The 21,190-nt window shown below is 35.4% G+C and overlaps 1 protein-coding gene across 1 annotated transcript; it reads right to left on the reverse strand.

Annotated features, from left to right (window-relative positions):
• Positions 1 to 1,256: 1,256 nt before the first annotated feature.
• Positions 1,257 to 7,653, reverse strand: LOC129424153 (beta-1,3-galactosyl-O-glycosyl-glycoprotein beta-1,6-N-acetylglucosaminyltransferase 4-like). The gene is made up of 2 exons (XM_055180746.2): positions 7,590 to 7,653; positions 1,257 to 5,431 (listed from the first exon to the last, which is right to left on the reverse strand). The coding sequence occupies exon 2, from the start codon at positions 5,428 to 5,430 to the stop codon at positions 4,153 to 4,155; it is 1,278 nt and encodes a 425-aa protein (XP_055036721.2). The 5' UTR covers position 5,431; positions 7,590 to 7,653; the 3' UTR covers positions 1,257 to 4,152.
• Between the last annotated feature and the right edge of the window lie 13,537 nt (positions 7,654 to 21,190).

Here is a 21,190-nt window from a genome sequence, read left to right on the forward strand (position 1 = left end):
CACAGGATGAGCCCTACCAACCCTACTATGTATGTGCCTGCTCTCTATTACATTAACAAGAAATAGAACGTTTAAAATGCAGGTAAACCAGATTTCAGCTCTCACCCAAAGTTTCTAATTTCTCAACTCCTGCCAGCTGCTGGGATTTTTGAAAAGCATGGCAATTAAAAACATACGCCCTTGGTGTGCATGCCCCCTAAATGACTAATACATTTTTCTTTTTATTAAAAATTGTTGCACAATAGCGCTTTGCAAAGAGGCACCATGTAAGGAAAAAATATGTGCAAGCTGCGCACGCGGTATGGTGGCAGAAAAACAGTGGAACTGAATTATACACGAGTGAAATGTGCAAGATAACTCAATAGAAAATGTCTTGTTATGCTGTTGAGTGTAAGAATAGCAATGCCAAGAAAAGATGACCTTCATTTCTAAAGAATACTGCCATCAAAGGCATTATTTGAAGATAAACGTAGGTGTTTATGGTTGCAATAAGCCCTTAAACGGACAGACTGGAGTGATGAAATCATTTGGAAATCTTTTAATAATTAGAATAGAAATTAATTTGAGACGATGTCCGGTGTTCTGTCGAAGTCTGTTCCCTCTGTGTGTTTCTTATAACGTTTTTATTATGTTTCATTTATAATTTATTTAGAATAAATGCTTTTATATTGAAAAAGCAATAATATCAATATTTATTAAATATTTCATATTTTTTTAGTTTTCTATCATTTATTTTTTACCTTATATCTATGTTATTAATATAAACAGACCTATGCATTTAATTAGTATATTAGTATGTAAACATAATAGTTTTATAATAGTTTTAGAACAAACACTTAGGCTATAAGGAAGCAATAATAGAAAACAAGAAAATTATGAATTATATAAATGGTATTATATAGAATACATGAAAGTATTGCTTTTATAAGTACTTTAGCAATTCAAACTGTAAAAATAATTTATTTACCAATAAAGAAAAATACATATACACACTGTTAAACATTTCTGTAAATTTTACAGTTATTTACTGCATATCACCCAGTGTAATACTGTAAACTATTTATACAGTAAGTTACTGTAATTCGCTGTAATTGCATTATGAGAAATTTCTGTAAACACTATTCCACTGCTTTAACACAACAGTCAGATTTTGTGAACTGTTACTTCAAAACTTCACACAATCCCTACATTTCTCAGTGCTTACACCATCATATGGATAGCACTACAATACTGTTAATTCAATTCAGCACAGCCTAGGCTCAATTAGCAAGCAATTACCAAGGTGGAAACACCAAGGGGCAGTTTCACAGATAGAGGATTAGCTTAATCCAGGACTAGGCCTTTGCTTAATTAGGAAATATAACTAATTTTAACAAACATGCCTTACTAAAAACGATTACCTGTGTGCATTTTGAGGCAAAACAAAGGGCACTGATGTATTTTAAGATATGTAAATGCAAGTTGTTTTCAGTTTGAACAGCTCTTACATTTATTTTAGTCTAGGACTAGTCTAATCCCTGTCCGGGAAACCGCCCCTAAGAGTCAAAATTGAACACACTTCAATCAGATTCTTCGATAGATTTTTGAAGAATGGATGAAGGAACAAGTCGAGGAGGAGGAGGAGGAACAAGAGGAAGAAGAGGAGGACGTGTTGAAGGAGGAGGAAGATGACATGTTGAAGAAGGAGGGAGAAGATGGGCAAGGAGACAAGCAGTCTCAGATGAAATTCGAGCCACTATAGCTGACCATGTTCTTGTCCATGGTATGACTATGAGGGTGGCATACCATAGTCTATAAAAATAAAAATGCATAAAACAACAAAGCTGATGATGGTGGCCTTTTGACTTTTGCACAGTACTGTATTATAATGAAACCATCTGTTGGGTTGAGAAACAAGCATTCATTCATTATCAATATAATAATTAATTGACCTACAATTATCAATCTGTTGTGATAAAAATACCTTTGGGTTGTTTTTTTTTAATTTGTGACAGATTTTTCTTGTTTTAAATGTTTATGTAAATCATGTAATTGTTAGGTGTGTAAACGTTAGGTGTGAATTTCACTGTTATGTAAAAGACTTCTAGAAGGAAGTCCATATTGTATAAAGTCTCCATAAATTAAACTTTTTTATTTTATTTGAATCTGATTGATTGAATTGGGTACAGATCATGCCATTACATGAGAACATAAAAGGTGGTAAACCTTTTTTTAACCTGTTCTTTAAAATGGACTGTACAGCACGTGTAGCCGCAAAAACTTATTTTTTCCTTTATTTCAAAGTATTAGCATTAATTAAAAAAAAAAATCATTATATCACAGGTAAACAATGTATATATGATTTTTTCAATACTTTATTAACATAACAACCAGAGCTCTTTTTAAAGCAATTGTGTAAAAAGTGCTAGAAACACTGCAGCCGAGTAATCCTCAAATATATATAACATTTTCTTTTAATAAAACAACAACAAAGAGTGAAAACGGGGACTAATTCACATATTCATATCCAGTGGCGGCTTGTGACTGCTCATCCGAGGGGCGCTAATTCAAAATAAGTGTTCGGAGGTTCGGAGTGTCATGTGTGTTGCTTGCGTTTTCAAAATATGTGTTTGTTGCGTCATGTAAACCACGTACATCACGTGTTTGGTCAAAATAAGTGCCCGCTGCATGCGTCAAAAACGTTTATGATAAAAGAGACGCTCACGTTCGCAAAATACACACAAGACACTCCCTTAACAGTAAACTCTGATTACGCATGAGATTATGTGAGTATCTGGCAAACGCGAGCGTCTCTTTTATCATAAACCCCCTGGACGCATCTGCAGCAGGCACTTATTTTGACAAAACACGTGATGCACATATTAAAAAAGGAATGACACACATGACGGGCTACATAGCCTACATGTTGTGACAAACTTTGCATCGAGCACCCTCGAAAAAAGAAGTCATTGGCCGCCACTGATTTATACTAAATGAAGCACGGATGTAAAATTACATTCAAGCTGTATAAAAGCATAAAGAAATTCCTGTTACAGGAAAAACTTTTACAAATGTTATGAAGCTCAAATATGAGTTTTAAGTTATAAAGTGATCGACTACAGGAGGATTTTAAAAAGCAAAAAGAAAGACAACTAACGTATGTGTATGACAACTTAACGTGCTACATATTAAGCCTAAAAAAATAAATGTTTATATATACTTAACTTTAAAAAAATGTTATTATTAAAATCGGTATTAAAATCAAACCCAGTTTCTGTACTGCAAAAATGAAAGCATGTAGTTCCACAAATAGTTCAGATAAGGTTCCTGCGGTGTGAATGGGACTTTTGCGACATAGAAACAGGGTCTCTTTTAATGAATATTTGGTAAACCGTTACTAAGCAACGGCATTGACTGATAAAATTGCATGATTTGTCTTTAAGCATATTATAAATACCACATAGGGAAAACCCTTACGAAATTGAACCATGTTTTTTTGTGGTAAACGTGTAGTTAGTAACCATGTTTTGGTGTATTGATTACTTTTAGCAAAACCATGGTTTTACTACAGTTACCATGGTTTTTTGTTTTACTTGTAGTAACCGTGGTTTACATTTTAAAAACCTGATTTTCAACAGATAAAAGAGCCCACTTTACATCCCTCAACAAATGTTTTGTGCCCAAACATTTGAGGTTTCATGCATTAAATGCAGCCTAAACTACAGTTCACAACTTTGTTATTTACTAAAAACTCCAAAAAAGTTTAACTTATTGTCACAGTCCTGTTGTGTTCCCCTGTCTGTGACTTTTAGTTTGAAGTTCTGTATTGTCCTCCATGTCTGTAGTTCTTTGTAGTTCTTTTGTTTATTGGTCCTCGTGTTGATTGGTTCCCAGGTGTGTCTAGTTTCCTTAATTGTTACCCTCATGTATATATTGCCCTTGTTTCAGTATTCCTTTGTGAGAGCATTAGCTTTGTTTGTTTCATGTTATGTGTATTTGATCCTGTTTCCAGTTCCCATTTAAGTCTGATGTATGGAGTTCTGTTTTGGTTTTTGTTATTTGTAAACTAAATCATCTGTTAAAACTTGCACTTGCATCCACTATCCGATCCGTGACATTAGTTACCTTCTAAAAGTAGCAGTACTTTTTAAATACAAAATAATACAGCTATCATCATACAGACATCCTTTGTTTTTCTAAAAGCATCTCTTCTAAACATTCAATAAGAATAGGATCCACCCTTGGGTCAACTTTATTAGCAAACCAGTGACCATAGTCAAGAAGCCATCTGAGCTCAGCAGCACCATAAATACACACAGACCGTACATGTTTCCCAGTGCATGGTGGGTAAAATTTCCCTTCTAAATATTCCCACTTTACCAGACGGGTTTTACTTTTCAGTAGTGGGATGTCAGGGTCAGTTCTTGGCACCTCTCCTGGTACTCCAGGCACACGAACAAGAGTTCCCCAAAAATGTTCATCAGGTGAGAATGTGTCCTCAGACCAAGCCAAGAAATCTCTGGCTAGAGAACTCTGCTGAACAAAAAGTGCAAATTCCCGTGAGAGTGTAAAGTATGCACTTCCCACAAACATTTCGATGTTATGAGGTGGTGGAGATTTCTCCTCAGACGTTTTCATAGGAACTGAATAGTATTCAGATTCCTTATTTTTCAGAGCATAGTGGAAACTCCAACGCACTTTCTTTCCTCCTGGTCGCTTGGTCTCTACCATGTTCTTGCCTTTAAGCATCTTTAGATCTGACACTAGTTCAGCGTTGGTCCGCAGTGGAAAGTCCTGACCACACAGATTGATGACATACTTCCACTTCACCTCAGACTCCAGGAGATCAGACAGACAATTAAGATCTGCTTTGAGGCGTGAGATGCCTGCATACTGCACCCTCTCCAGTTTTGAGGCAATGAAGACGTTAGGGATGCAGCGGGCCAGACCTTGCATCGCTGAAATAAAGTCATATGAGGACTTCAGGTCATAATGTATGCAATAAACATTATGTGGCATATAAATGGCCCTTAGCAACCTCTCCACAAGATCTGCATCCTTGTGAACGACCAAAGAGTAAGCAAGAGGAAACTCATGCTCAGACTCAGAGCCTTGTACCGCACCATAACCTTTTGATGTAATAAACTGATCACAATCAGAGGTGACATTCACAATACTGATGTCACTTGGCCCCACATAGCTTTGGTTTTTACGGATGAATACAGATTTTGCCACTTCTACTGGTCCCATGTCATATATTGCAGAACAATTAATGCCATATTTTACTGTCAATCGTTGTCTGCCAAACACTCCTGTTGCCCCGAAGGTATTAACGCAACAGTCATCTTCATTCACTCTTGAAAATAGGACTGTTAAAGCACACATTAGGAGTATCAATGTCATATAAACTGGTATGACCTTTTTGATGTGCTGACGCCACAGTTTCCCCATTCTGTAAGGAAAAAATAAAGGGTTTGTTATTTAGCAAGCAAAATTCATGTCTTTCTGTGACTCATTTGGTTCTCTGACAAACCAAATGAACCAGTTTAAGGAAGCACCTGGTTTCACTTGTGGCATCAGATACCCTATTGCGGGACCAAACCCCGAAGCTCCGTCAATGCCGAAAGGAGATCCGTATGCAGCGGAGACACATAAAATGTATGTAAAAAAGATATCACTTTCACAACATTTGTTTACTTGTTCTTAAAAGTATTACACGTTACTGTTACGAAGCAACAACCGTTTTCTTTTTCCTTTTCTCTCATTTTTATGTGAGACTGCCGCATACCATTATAATAATCCTAATTATATTTTTCCGCACAGTATAACACCTCCCATAATAAATAGCCTTCTAGATGCTGTTCTTCTGTTTCTTCAGTATTTAACATTTTTAATAGTTTTGTAATTTGTTCTGTTTTAGTCATTTTATGACTACAATTTACGTATATTTGATATTATTTATAATGAATTGTGTTTCAGTTTTTAATTCGTTAAACTTTACATTTTCCCGGTAAATTTAGTGCTTCAACTGAAACTTATTCAGTCACTTCGATTTTGCAGGAGACTGGAGTTCTTTGCCCGAACAGATGGCAGGCAGCCAGTCAGCTTTGAAGTTTAGTTTCATTAATAAAGTCGGATTTACTTCCGCATTTTCCATGATGATGATATGACAGCGACATTACTAGCTCGTGTGATATGCATTTAATAAACGAATGTTTAAAACTTCACAGGCTGAAACATCAATCAAGGCAACTCCACCCGCTGAATTCCACTGCACTGTTTATATTTGCGCAATGAAATAATTTACCTTAGATAACAACGTTAATTCATGGTTACTAGGCTTATTGTTAATAAGGCCTACATATAATAATAAAGTTAGCCGTAATCAATAAACGAATAAATAAATAAATGAAAGGGATAAGGAAATCAGTCACAGGGTATATGGAGCCACCCAAGGAAATAAAATGTGATGCCGTAATTTAACTTGAAGCTTATTGTTCCACTCTCCTTCGATGTAGTTATGGAGTAAATAACTTTTGCGGGCGTAAATTAGAGTGATGCTTTGTTATTCATGTGTTATGTAGCCTACAGTAAATCTGCTCACATCACTCACAGCTTGACTTCTCAGTGCAGTATAGTTATTAAACCATATTTAGAGATTTGACATTCGATCACATTCCAGCATGGCACGCTATCGCAGCCTCTTCTCTTCTCTTTGCTTTTTTCACTGAAATGCTTGCATTTCTTTTTTTTTGACATTAATGTGTCATTTGAAAACGTTTTTAAAAAGTTTTAACGTTTGTTGTATTTTTTTTTTTAAACAAAGGCTTTGCTAATAGACACAAAAAGAAACAAAGTGGCACTTTATTTTTGTTGCGTATTTAATATTATCTATCTATCTATCTATCTATCTATCTATCTATCTATCTATCTATCTATCTATCTATCTATCTATCTATCTATCTATCTATCTATCTATCTATCTATCTATCTATCTATCTATCTATCTAAAACGCACTTATAAATATAAACGAATATAAAATCAAACTTATTCAAATTAAAATCGTAACAAAAATAAATACATATTTTTCTCATTGATGCCTAGTAAGTAAAATTTTTACTACATGTGCAGAAGTAATTAAATACATATTTAATTTAAAATACTGGCCATTCCTTGCATTTATTGTAGGAAACTGAAGAAAAAAATCATATTTAATATCATAAAATATAGCAATATTTTATCATATTAATAAATATTGCTATATTTAGCCTACTCCACGTTTAAGTTTACTGAAGTAAATATAACATAATTCTGTAGTTTACATTAACAGAGTGTGGTGATTTAGCAATAGCTTACTATAGTAAATACAAAACTATGCTACAGAATTCACTGCAGTTTTTCAATTCACCATGGTTAATAGACCAGAATCAAGGCTATAGTGTACATTAACAAAGTGTAGTGATTATTTTAACATAATACAATATACTACAATTTGTTTTCTATAGTATAGGTTACTACAGTATTTACTGCAGCGTTCCAGTTCAACATAGTTAATAAATATGGGAACGTTTAAACTTAACTAGATGGGAATTACACTACGAAGGCTTACCTGAATCTGATACTGATGTCATCTCAGAGAAACCGACTGTCTGCAGTAAGCAGAGGTGGAGTCATTATTTCATAAAGGGGATGGTGAATTTATTTGAAAATCACGTGCTGCTAGCATCACACAATTGATGACATTAGAGTCTGCATCAGTTTGTCCTTCTTTTCTTTCGTTTCTTTCTTTCTTTCCATTTAAACGCAGCTTCTAAGGCTAGAAGCAAATGACATGAGCGCTTTACGAGAGCGTTGGTCTCACGTTGAGCCTTGGTCACACTACATTCTAAAAAATAGTTGCATAGGACTAAAAGCTCAGAATCATAACTGTTTTGTAATACATACTAGAACCATTAGTGGTGCTATAGGACTATATCACCCCGTACTGGTTCTACAGAGCACATTATGGTTCTACACAGGAAATTAAAATGGTTCTCCTATAATTATTAGCCTGCCCTCATTAAAATTTTAGACGCGTCTGAAACAAAACTCGTGTTCACAGCGAGTGGGACCGATAGAAAAGGCAGATACGGTCTTTTTGAAAAGCAGAAGAATTCGGCGCATCCCTCGTTCTCATGCGTTGTATGTTAATGGACCCTAATGCAAGAACTCTTTCAATAAGTGGTCGGGACACAAACAAACAATTTGGGCATAAAGAGGTGGGGAATTCTCCAGATGCTCCCGATTAGCCAATTAACTCTCATAATGTATATTGTCTAGCAAATCCTTGTAACTACAATCTCCAATGTAATTCTGTTCCCTTTTTAGTTTTTATTAAATAAATATGCCTTTATAAATCATTTAATTATTATGTTTTATTATAACTGAAATAATTATACTTATAAAAACAAACACTAGGTAAATGTCATTACAGTCATGACTTAAGGGGGGACATGCAGAGTTTTGCCACAGTGGGCCTTAAGATATAAAAAATGGATATGAGGCTGTATCTTTGTAAAACTTTTGTGTATTGACATGAAACCTGATGCTATTTTTACTTATACTATTTATGGAAAACAGTTTTAAATGTTTTTCATTTGTTTTCCGTCGTTATTTTTTAAATTATTGATTAAGTTTTACACAGCAGCTCATTACAGAAACACGGAAATAAGCTAAAACAGTGATGCTACAGTATAGGCCACCATACAGTATCTGGTACCAATAATAGAACAGTGATAGGATCAATTACTGAATTTCGAGAACATGTTTTATTGTTTTACAAACGTTGGCAAACATACATCACAAACCTGTCTGGTTGGGACTACCACCCTTGAGCCATAGTTAGAATGGCATTTTAAATTCTCACATATCTTTGTTTTAATTGTGACTTTATTGTGTGTCTCTTCTTTTTTTTTTCTTATAAATTGTTTTCTCATTTCTATGTAAAGCACTTTGAATGACTACTGTGCTTCAACGGGACACTTTTAAATCTAGATTAAATACACATCTGTTTAACTATACAGAATGAGCACTGTGCTGCTTTACACTGGGGCGTGAGTAGTAATTCATTTCCAGGGTTTTAGAGCAGTAATTGCGAAATATTCTGGTGCAGGGCAGCACAAGAATTACATTCCAATATTGCTCAGTGTGATGGGCCACACATAATTGTGAAAAAGTCTGTGAAAAGCGTAGTAAGCAGCGTGGGTTAAGATAGATGACATCTGACATGGTGAATGCTATAGAAAAAGGCACGTGAAAGAAATAGATGAATTTATGAAGAAATTAAACAAAAATATAACTTTTCAAATAAGGAGTTTTTAGGGATTGCATGATATGGGAATATGTATCTTTGTTTTTATTGTGATTTTATTTCTCGTATATACTATATATTGTTTTCTCATTTCTATGTAAAGCACTTTGAATGACCTTTGTGTATGAAATGTGCTATACAAATAAACTTGCCTTGCCTTGCCTTGCCTTGCATTAGAAGCATATGTTTCCGTTACAGAGATTATCATGAGAAAAATAAGCAAGCACATTTATTATATTCAGTGAAACAGATTCTCTTACAATGGCTGACAGGATACACACCCTAAGTTTAATAGCAGCACAGCTATTGGATTGATTCACTGTTCTGTCCTCTGACATTTAGTGAGCAATGTCTGTATGAGGATAACTTACATAAACTGAATTTTGAGAATGTTCCCATTGTTTTACATTGGCATTGGCAATGTGAAACATTAGCAAACATCCATCACAAACTTGTCTGGTTGGAACTACAAGAGCTGTGTAGAAGCAGTTCCATAGACACAAATAATCTTACACAAAATGTACTGAAGCAACATTTGATACATTTTCTATACATAATATACTAAATACATACAAATGTATGTCTTTTATTATTATTATTTTGAAGGGAACAAATGTTCCAGTGCACTGAATGATTTTGTCAACATATTTTTATCTTACTTAAACTTAACAAATTATGTTTCATCTTTTTTTACTCCTACATTAACTTTCGACAGTTTTTTACTACTAGATTAACTTCCGACATTTTTTACTACTACATTAACTTCCGACAGTTTGTCAAAACCAAAGCAGCATCTTTCCTTTCCTTGTTTATCCAGTTCACAACTAGTGTGCTGAATCCAACAGCATGTGTCATGAAAAGTAATTAATAAAAGTGATATAATGATACTGTTAATGGAAATTATTGTATCATTTCAGAATAAAATTCTATATTTTAAGTATAGGATATTTTTAGGTATGTCTTTTAAAATACAAATTACATCTGAATATTTTCTCAACATTTTTACAAAATACCTCGAATTAATTAAATACATGTTTGATTAATTTAAAATACTGACCATCTCTGGAATTTACTATAGTAAACTGTAGTAAAAAAAAAAATGTTAAAGGGGACAGAGAATGAAAACCCATTTTACCTTCTTTGTTGAATAATGGTAGTCTACCCACATTCACAAACATGCAAAAAGTGCTAAACATGCTAAACATCTCAGTCTCATAGAAATTCCTCTTTTAGAAATGTCAGCCAGAAAACGGCCCAATCTGAAAAACTGATGCTTATGACATCACAGGCATCTAACTGCCCCTCCACTTTAAAATAATTGGCAAAATTTTTTGAGTGGCAGCAAAGTCAGCCAATCAGTAATGAGATTGCAAGTTAAGCCAGTAGGGGGAGCCAAATAGGTGCAAAACCACTTGTTTAAAATCCCCCACCCTAATAGAGCTATCTGGGAGAGGTTTTTAGGAAGCTTCTAAGGCATTACAGACCCAAACAAAAATGTTTTTGTCTACATGTCACATCACAGAACAAGGATAAATACTCTGTTCAATCATTCTATGTCACCTTTAACCATGTCATATTAAATATTAAAGTATGCTATAGCATTTCCTACACTTCATAAGTTCACTAAATTACCTACATACAATACTGTAGTTTACATTAAAAAAGTGTAGTGATTTATTACTACAGGATGCTACAATTTACTATATAGCTTAATATATAGTAAATACTAAATAATACTAAAGTATGCTACAGTTTCAATTGCAGTATTTCAATTCACTATAGTTAATACTACAGAATACTACAGTGTGCATTAATAAAGTAACGATTAATTTAACATAATACAGTATACTACTACTAAAATGAAGTGTTGGGTTTAATAAAAAATAATATATCAACAGGTTCCACATAATTTGTTTAAGTAATCTCAACAAACAATAATTTAGTTCATTTTACAAAAGAAGTTTAAGTAAACTCAACAAACCTTAGAGTTAATTGTACATAAAAAAATAATTAATGATGACAAAAAATTTGAAAAATGCCATTTTATAAACGCCACCCCCTTTCATTAGGATAAGTCCGTAACACAGAATCAATCAAAGTGCAGCTGCTCAGTACAACTTATCAAATAAACCTTTTTTAATACACTTAATCAAACATATCACAAACATATTTGAAACACAATGTTGCATTCCAGACCATTTGTTTGATTTCTTCTAAAATATATCAGAACAAGTTAATTAACTCATGAGCACGCTACGCAGGTCCTAGTCCAAGCTCTTGTCCTGTCCAGGCTGGACTACTGCAATGCGCTATCGGTGGGCCTTCCAGCCTGCACGACCAAACCCCTTCAGATGATTCAGAACGCAGCAGCAAGAGTGGTCTTCAATGAGCCAAAGAGGGCGCACATCACTCCTCTCTTTGTCAAGTTACACTGGCTTCCTATAGCAGCTCGCATCAAATTTAAAAGGGCGGTGAATTTGTCGATGTTATTGTTTTATACTGTTGTCTGAAGTCTACTTATGATGTTTGCGTGGTTTTAATATTCAAAAACATCAAAAGCAATAAGTAATAGGCTATTTTGTAACATGGATTAGTGGCTCTCTGGAGAAATGGTTTGTTTGAAGGAGCGGGCCGCATTGAAGACCTGGACATAAACGCCCACTGCTATGATTGGACAGCTTCATTCCCCGTCATTACATGTGGGGAAATGTTTTAAAAACATTAATGTGTAAAAATAGCAGCCGAACACATATATGTTTGACCCACAAAAGATTCTGGGTGCTAAACATGATACATATAAATGACAATACTTATAGTAAATTAGAAACAAAACTTTAAACTCAACGTGATTCAACACAGTAAGCGCGCGCATCAGAATCTAAACTGCGGCTGATAAATCCTTATCAATAACTTTGTATATTTCTATTGTATTTGTGAGGTTGCTCTTACATAAACGTAACGTTACATACCACAGTTATATGATAAAAAAGCTTTGTTGAGTGTTGGACCGTTCAAATGCAACTTGCCTAAAATTATCATATACAACACAGTAAGTGGGCATCAGAATCTAAATTGCGGCTGGTAAGTCCTTCCTAATCACTAACTTTGTATATTTCTATCGTTATATTACAGCCGTATTGTTAAGTGTTGTACCTATATTAATCATTTAATGTTTTTAGTAAATTAAAACACTCAAACATACGTGTTTAGACACGGATGTTACCACAGACATATCAAGCGATCTCTTCTAACAAAGCAATAGTGAAACGCAGTAACATAAATAAAGTAAAATGTTTTACTTACTGTGTATACTGCTGTGTCATTTTTGTCAGATCCAATATTAGTGGTGTTTTTAATCACAGTTTCTCTGCAAATCCAGCATCGACTTCTTTACAAATGAATCTGCAGTACACACAAAGTAAACAAACACTCCCCAGGCGAGCTGGAACTTCTTCAAAAACAAACTTTATCCACGCATTCCTAATGTTATGTTCTGAGCCTCCACTATCCAGCGTCTGTAGACGGTTCTTCCACAACCGAAAACTCAGTTTCCATGGTTACTCTATCATAACAGATCACTGCGTCAAAATAAAAGTCTCTCAGAAAAAATGTATTTAAATGTCATTTTGGTTAACGTTACATTTGGCAATCTTTAAAAACATGTTTACTGATTGTTGAGACACTGCATGGTTTGCTTTTGCCCCTGGCCCACACGTGTGTCACGCGAAGCTGTGGGTGGGGCTACAAAAGTGGTCGTTGTATTTGGATTCGGGGAGGTGCTTCAATTCTACTCTGACGTCATATTTCTCTGAATTCCTCATTCTGCTTTTGTACCGGCTTGGTGCCAAAAGCTGTTATATTTCAGTAGCACAGACGTTTTCAGTTCTGAAACCTGCAGGATGTTCATTTAAGTATAATGTCTTATATAATCTTATATAACAAATTATCAAGTTAAAATTGAGTATTTGATTCACCGCTCCTTTAAAGCTCTGCTCCTGGCCTTTAAAGCCACCACTGGGTCACCACCCCCTTACCTTCACTTACTAATACAGCCTTATGTACCCTCTCGATCCCTGCGCTCTGCCACCGAGCGACGGCTTGTGGTGCCATCTCAAAAAGGAAATAAAAAACATTAGCGCGTATCTTCTCAGGAGCTGTTCCACAACTGTGGAATGATCTCCCGGTCGTGACATGATCTGCTGACTCTGTAGCTGTCTTTAAGAATCGGCTAAAAACCCATCTCTTTCGCCATTACCTCACTTCCTAATATAGGACTTACTATCTTTCTCTATTTTCCCTTTTCTTGTCTGTACATTTCTTAAAAAAAAATACTAACCAACCCTCTTCTATATATATAATGTGTTAGACTTGATGATACTATTTTCAGTGCACTTATGTATTGTGTTCTTTTGTTGCAATAATTGCTTCTATTGTTTACCTCACTTGTAAGTCACTTTGGACAAATGCGTCTGCTAAAAGCCCGGAATACACTGCAGGATTTTTGCCCTCTTATAAGATCATTAACTTATCACACTGTGCGACATGGATAGTTTAAACTTGGGTACGAGAGGCATGTAGACTGTACGATGATGACACGGAAGCTTCAGCGGCAGCCTCACACGTTGCGCAACTTCACCAGCATGCGCTCGTGGTAAACAAATACCGGCGCGCATGTCGTAGCAGCAAACACACTGTGCGGTGATCATGCCAAATTTCTGACACTGTCAGAAAACTATCGTAGGCTATCTTTGGACGCAAGACCAGGAAAACGGCCGTCTTTGAACCTCTCTCATTGTACGACATAGGACCACCGATGAAGAGCCACGATCACAGAAATCACGACGATTGTTTCACGATGGCAATCTTTTGTCTGGGACAGCCAATAATCGTGCAGTGTATTCCGGGCTTAAAGTAAAATATAAATGTACTTGGCCACTTTTTACTCAGGTACATATCTAATGGTGGTACACTTCTGCAAGAGGGTACAACAATTCTGCCAGAACAACAATTATAATACACTGCAAAATCCTCAGCCAATGAGATGCAAGTCTGTATTGGTTTTATTAATCTGTTACTTTTATGCAACAATTTTATGTTGGCTGAACAAATAAGTTTTAAGTAAAGCTGACAAGAAACACCTTTTCTGTTGAATGAACTAGATTAAATTAAGTACATATTGTTAAAATGATTTTTTAAGTTATCACAACAGGAAAGAATTAAGTAAAATTGGCAAAAGTGAAAGTTCATTTTTTTGATTGCAGCTTACTATAGTAATTACTATAAAGTATACTACAGCATTTGGGTGATTCTCTGAATTGGGTGACTTTTGGGTCATACTTTTTTTTAAATATATACGTTAAATAGTTATATTTTTGATCATTTCATGTGATAGTGGATTAGTCAAACCTTTAAGAAAATACATTTTCCCACCTCAGGCATGAAATTCTAATCAATATTGAGTGTTTTTTTCCACTTGGACTTGGACCCTGTTTAAATATGATTTAAAAAGATTTTCAAGTAAATTCTTGTAGAAGCTTTTCAATGAGATGTCCCTTGTTTGATATCATTTATTGCATGTAGAATTTTTTTTAATGCTCACCATTTGAATACCAAATCAGGTCATGAAAACTGTATCTAACATTGGTCTTCATATCTTATCACAAAATATGTGTAACATTAGAATTTAATCAGGCTTTCATATTTTTTCAGACTGTCCTGTAAATTCTGCACACAGCAAAACAAACTTTGACCTAATTTGTCGTTTTATCACCAAAATATTAATAAAAACTATCAAATAACAGGGTTGAACTCAGCATAACGGGGTTGAAAATGATAACAGGGTTGAAGTGATGATCATCATTTAATATAGCATGGATTTCTTACCTGTAAAATTAATGATATCACATTCAATAAAATTGTATTTTATTAAAGTTGGCAAAAACAAACAAACATTTTAATAAGTATTTAACATTAAATCAAAAGAATTAAGGATTAATTGATCAAAAACATCAATCGATCTTTCAATTTGGTTTTATTGAACATAAAATACCATAATCGATTATTTCTAACAGGTCACATAACAATATAACAAGTCTACAATTGAGTACTCTACTAAAAAGTGTCAAATTTTCAACCCCGTCACAACGATTCAACCCTGTTATAATAAAAATGTGACGGGGTTGAATGTGACGGGGTTGAAGTTTTTGCCTAACAGTAGCTGTAACTCCGTACTTAACTAAGACAGTAGCATCACATGGCATTTAGGAAATCATACAAGTTTAATGTTTTGCAAAAACATTTATTTAATTTCTTAAACCGTTGTTTACTATCATTTAGTAATACAACAGAGTTGAAATGTTGAGCCTGACAATCTTAATCTGACAGTGAAAAACATGAAATAAATGTAAGAAAAGATTCTGACACTTGCCTTTCTTTGCAGCATGTTCTTCAAGAGACTTGTGTGATATCACTTTCTGGGTGTGATGCCACAGGGATTGATCCGTTATTTTTATAGGGGGGTAAATAGTATGGCGTGACGGGGTTGAAAACAAACTGGAGGACGTGTATAAATATTGCAATTTCATATATAATTAATGCATTTTTATATACATATGTATATTTTAGTCAAAGTAAACCCACGTATGATTAAATTAGCAGTAGCTATTTTGCATTAATTGCAGTTTTTATGTGTTTGATATTCAATGAAAATGTAATGATGGTTAGTGGGGACATGCAAGTATGCTTGTTGTCTACTGCTTCGGCAACCCATATCTATAAATTAAAATAAAATAAAAGCATTTTTTGTTGCATTATAATGCAAAGGCACCTGGTTCTATTAATTGATTGCGTTAAAATGCATTTTGTGATTTCCTTTAATTAAAAATCTTTGAAGTAAGTTTGGGGGACTTAAAGGGCACCCAATTCAGAGAATCACCCATTTACTGCAGTTCAGTTCACTATAGTTAATACTACCAAAGTATTTTTAATATGGGAAAGTATAAACCTAACTAGACGAAACTTGCACTACGACGGCTTAACTTACCCATCTGCTTTTACACTGATGTCATCTCATAGAAAAATCAAACTGAAAATATTGTAAGCAGAGGTGGACTCATTCATTTCATGATAAAAGGGGACGGGAAAATATAGTTGGAAATGTATGTGCTGCTATGTGCTGCATGATAAGGAGATGCTTCAGCATCAGAAGCAAATACTTCTGTTTTCCTTCTGTATCTTGTGTAACTGGTTCAGCAGGATCTAATGCCTCTTTATCTATTGGCATTGTAGGGAAAACTTCCCCTGTAGATTTGTGATAGTTCTGCTAAATTTTGTCATCGCATAGTTGGTTATCAGTTAAAATGGAGACAACTGCCCTTATTGTTTTTCAAGACATTCTGTATTTCAAGGGTGATCTTAACTCTCAAATGCAGTAAACATGGTTTTTTCACTGTGTAAACATCATTTCAGCTTGATTTAATTTAATTTAAATAGCGCTTTTAATAATTGTACCAAGCAGCTCCACATGAAATAGAAACAAAGAAAACAAAGCAGAGCAACGTGCAACATAGCATTGCAATTCTGCCCTCCAAAGGCTAAGTGCAGTATCTACGCAAACACTGAAACTGAGAAAAATGGCTTTAAAGTTTTTTACACCAGCCAGTCAAACATGTTACTGCAATTTTGGCACACACATTTCTCTGAAATGGGACAAAATTTAACCAGGAGACTTTGTCACAAGACACAACAGATCTCACAAAGCCCATTTTAACCCTTAACTCAATTTTGACCAAATGCGTAGTTACTGCGCTTTCGCTTTGTAGGGCAGAATTGTTTAAGTATAGTTTAGGATGGAGTATTTGAAGGGACATGAGTCAATCGTGTCATTTCTAATAAGATAATAAATAGTACTCCATTCCAGGCAAGGGTGGTGTTGTTACGGTTTGCCAGGTCCTTTCACTCACACCACTCAGTTTCACCGATCACAATCACCTGAGTTCTAATCTGCTGCACCTGTCATCACTCATCAAGACTGCACTATACCAGCCACAAACAAACAGACACCGTCCGGTCTCGTCTAACACTGTTATGTTACGATATATACCTGACTCACTAACACTCTGTATCTTTCAGAAACTTCCCTGATCATCGTCATCATTTGGATTACCTCTTCCCCAGTGTGTCTGTGGCTCACAATTCAACATCACTCTTCCACCATTCATATATTTATCAATAAACTCTGTTCAATTTTATTACTTCTGTCTCTGTTGTCTTCTGTTGCTGACAGGTGTATGGCAAAGTATGGAACTAGTCATGCTCTGGCATTTGGACAAAACAGCAGAAATAAACAATGGATGATAATGGTCATTAGAATAATTCAAAATATGTTTTAGCAGAACAGATTTGAACATTGCTACGTTCCTAATAGCCATAATTTATAATACTAGGATTGCCCCTGCAGGAGGTATCGTGATTAGTGCTGCTGTTATGATTAGATTAGATTTGATTGGATCTTACCTGTGTTTTCGCAATTAAATAACGAATAACTTGTGGTTCTCACCCACACTCAAGCAAGATACTTTCCTGTATAAGTAATATGATTTATACGTTTTCTATGAATAAATTAAAAATCATCTTACAGTTTTGAGGGAACTCGACGCTGCATTATGAAATTACACTTGAGGGCTTTTCACACGGTGCTTAACCCTGTGTAAAAACTGTATTTCTTGTCCATTATCACCCTTCTGCAACTTATACCAACAACGGAAATAAGTGCAGTTATAATAGCAAAATAGCATTGCTAGAATATAAATTTATTGAATTGCAATATAGGGTCTAAGTATAATCAAAACTAAACAACAGATTTGTAAATGAAAATGTTTAATTAGAGTTCTGACTAAAAGTTACAATTGAAATGGTTACACTACAAATGCAGGAAATGTACAATTAACTGTTTCCAATGTATGTGAGATATTACCTGATAGTATAGAGAACAGAGAAAGAAAGTAAGTTTAGAAGAAAGAGAATCACCATTAAAAACTGGAATCTTGGACTAATGGCCTAAACCCAAGAACTCATGTGAAGAAGCAAAGGGAAAAAGGCAAAAGCCCAGAGCTCATGAAAACCAAGACCTTTATCCAATATCCCTTGACCATGTGACTAAACCCAACATAATACAATCAAACTGACCAATCAGAAGATCACCTTTAACCCCCACTGTACTGGATAAACAGCTGAGACAATAGTCTTTGATCACTATCAGCACAGGAATGCAGATGGTACAGGATGGAAATGGGGGTTGTGACAAATTTTGACGAAGTGATAAATTCCTATATTTTTAATCTTGATAAATGGCATGCTTGAACTAGAATTCCAGGGGAGACGGTGGGGCCAGATGCATTTTGAGCACTGCAGCTTATTAAATATAAATAGTTTTTCTGCGTGACAAATACAATATGTAGCGGGAGTGCATGACAATAGACTGAAAGCCCGGCTATTATCAGACTGACCCTCGCGGCTTCAAAACACTACCAACCCACTGGGAAAAGTCCCGACAGGAAACAGGGAAATAATGAAGTATTTAATAAATATATAGAATACATGATAGTATTGCTTTTATATGTACTTTAGCGATTCACACAGTAAAAATAATTGATTTACCAATAAAGAACTATATATATAACTATATATATATATATATATATATATATATATATATATATATATATATATATATATATATACATTACACATGCACACATCTCAGTAGCCAAGCCATTAACACTTTTAATCTAATAAACATAACATGATAAAAACGCTATAATAAACATTACACTAAAGGGAAACTTGGGGGAAACAGACTTCGACACCGGATCCATAAAAAACACAGTTTAACGCTAAAACACTTCACGCTGCTACTGCAAAGCTCACACTTTCTGCCACCAGGGCTCTGCCCACAAAAAAAAAACTCATCTCTGTTAGCAAACATGCAAATGGTATAAACGCTAGGAGACTGCTCAGGTTGCAGAAGCAGTAGAAATCGCCCAGTTAAGTTGCAACCAGTTAAAAGTTGTTCTACCAACATACTTTTAGAGACATTATGTTGAAAACAACATAGTGCTGCTTTAAAAATCTGTGCTAATTTTTTTCCAAGTTTAAAGTGGCCATATAGGCAAATTAATTGCAACACAGGATATTTACCATAACATTTTAAAAGTGCCTTTAAATATATCAGTAATGAGGAAGCTGAGGCACCCAAATCCATTTGCGGATGTTTATTAAAACACCAATACAACAAATCCAAACGGTAGGCAGAAGGCAGTATTGTGCCTGAACGAGTTCTTTGAACGAGAGTTCATTGAACGAAAGTTCATTGAACGAAAGTTCATTGAACGAAAGTTCATGAACTCGTTCATATTTTGGGCGAACGTGAACTGAACGTACTGTATTACTGCCTGAGGAACGTTACTGTGAACTCGTTCATTCTGGTGTTTGTGAACGACACACTCTTTCAGTATAACGTCGTTCAATAGGGTGCCAGATTTCTATAGAGTCTTCCAGGCGAAAACCTGACTAAAACACACCGTAAACAGGCCTTAATATGTAGTGAAAAACACTTGCAACAACACCAGTGTTTCATCGCTGCATGCGTCATCAAAACAAAGAACAGCATGGAGGTGACACACTGACTCTGGACGCTGCTAAAATCCGTCTAACATAGTTTAACATTAAAGGTGTAGCGGAGGATTTTCTCGAATTTAGAAAAAAAACTGCCTTCTCCACTTTTTAAAAAAATGCAATTGCGCAACACTCTTGATTGACAACTAGGAGGACCAATAGTCTTGATGATCCACCCGGAAAACAAAATCCTCCACAATACCTTTAAATGACATCATATTTGTCCCAAATTGTTAAAGATTAAAGGAATAGTCTACTTATTTTCAATATTAAAATATGTTATTACCTTAACTAAAAATTGTTGATACATCCCTCTATCATCTGTGTGCGTGCACGTAAGCGCTGGAGCGCGCTGCGCCACTTTGATAGCATTTAGCTTAGCCCCATTCATTCAATGGAACCATTTAGAGATAAAGTTAGAAGTGACCAAACACATCAACATTTTACTATTTAAGACGAGTAGTTATACGAGCAAGTTTGGTGGTACAAAATAAAACGTAGCGATTTTGTAAGCGGATTTAAAAGAGGAACTATATTTTATGGCGTAATACTTTTGGGAGTACTTCGACTCGGTGCAGTAACACCCTCCCTCTCCCATTATGAGAGTGAGAAGGGGAGCGGACTTTTCAGGCGAGTCGAAGTACTCACAAAAGTGCTATTACGCCATAAAATATAGTTCCTCTTTTAAATCCGCTTAGAAAAGCGCTACGTTTTGTTTTGTACCACCAAACTTGCTCGTGTAGCTGCTCGTCTTGGATGGGAAAAGCGTTGATGTGTTTGGTCACTTCTGGCTTTGTCTGGAGGTGGTGCCATTGAATGAATGGGGCTAAGCTAAATGCTATCGAAGCGCGCTTCAGCGCTTGCGTGCGCGCGCACGGATGGTGGAGGGATGTGTCAACGGTTCTTGGTTGGGGTGATAACGTGTTTTGATGTTGAAAATGAGTAGACTATTCCTTTAACATAGGCTGCTAACGCTTATTCTGGATCTTGAAATAGACGCTGTTTAACGTGCATGTGCGGTGTGCGATACCTGCGAGTTGTCCTACACGCAACGCCGCGCAGCGTTTCTCGCCCAGTGTGCGCCCCCCTTGAAGCCCCCGGCTAGCCTTTCAAGGTATGTGCAAGCAAATACAAAAATTAAAAGACAGTCAATGCTAATGTAAACCCTGGTGGATACGGATTTAAAG

Source organism: Misgurnus anguillicaudatus, chromosome 9 (assembly GCF_027580225.2).
Source record: "Misgurnus anguillicaudatus chromosome 9, ASM2758022v2, whole genome shotgun sequence".
NCBI classification, from domain to species: Eukaryota; Metazoa; Chordata; class Actinopteri; order Cypriniformes; family Cobitidae; genus Misgurnus; species Misgurnus anguillicaudatus.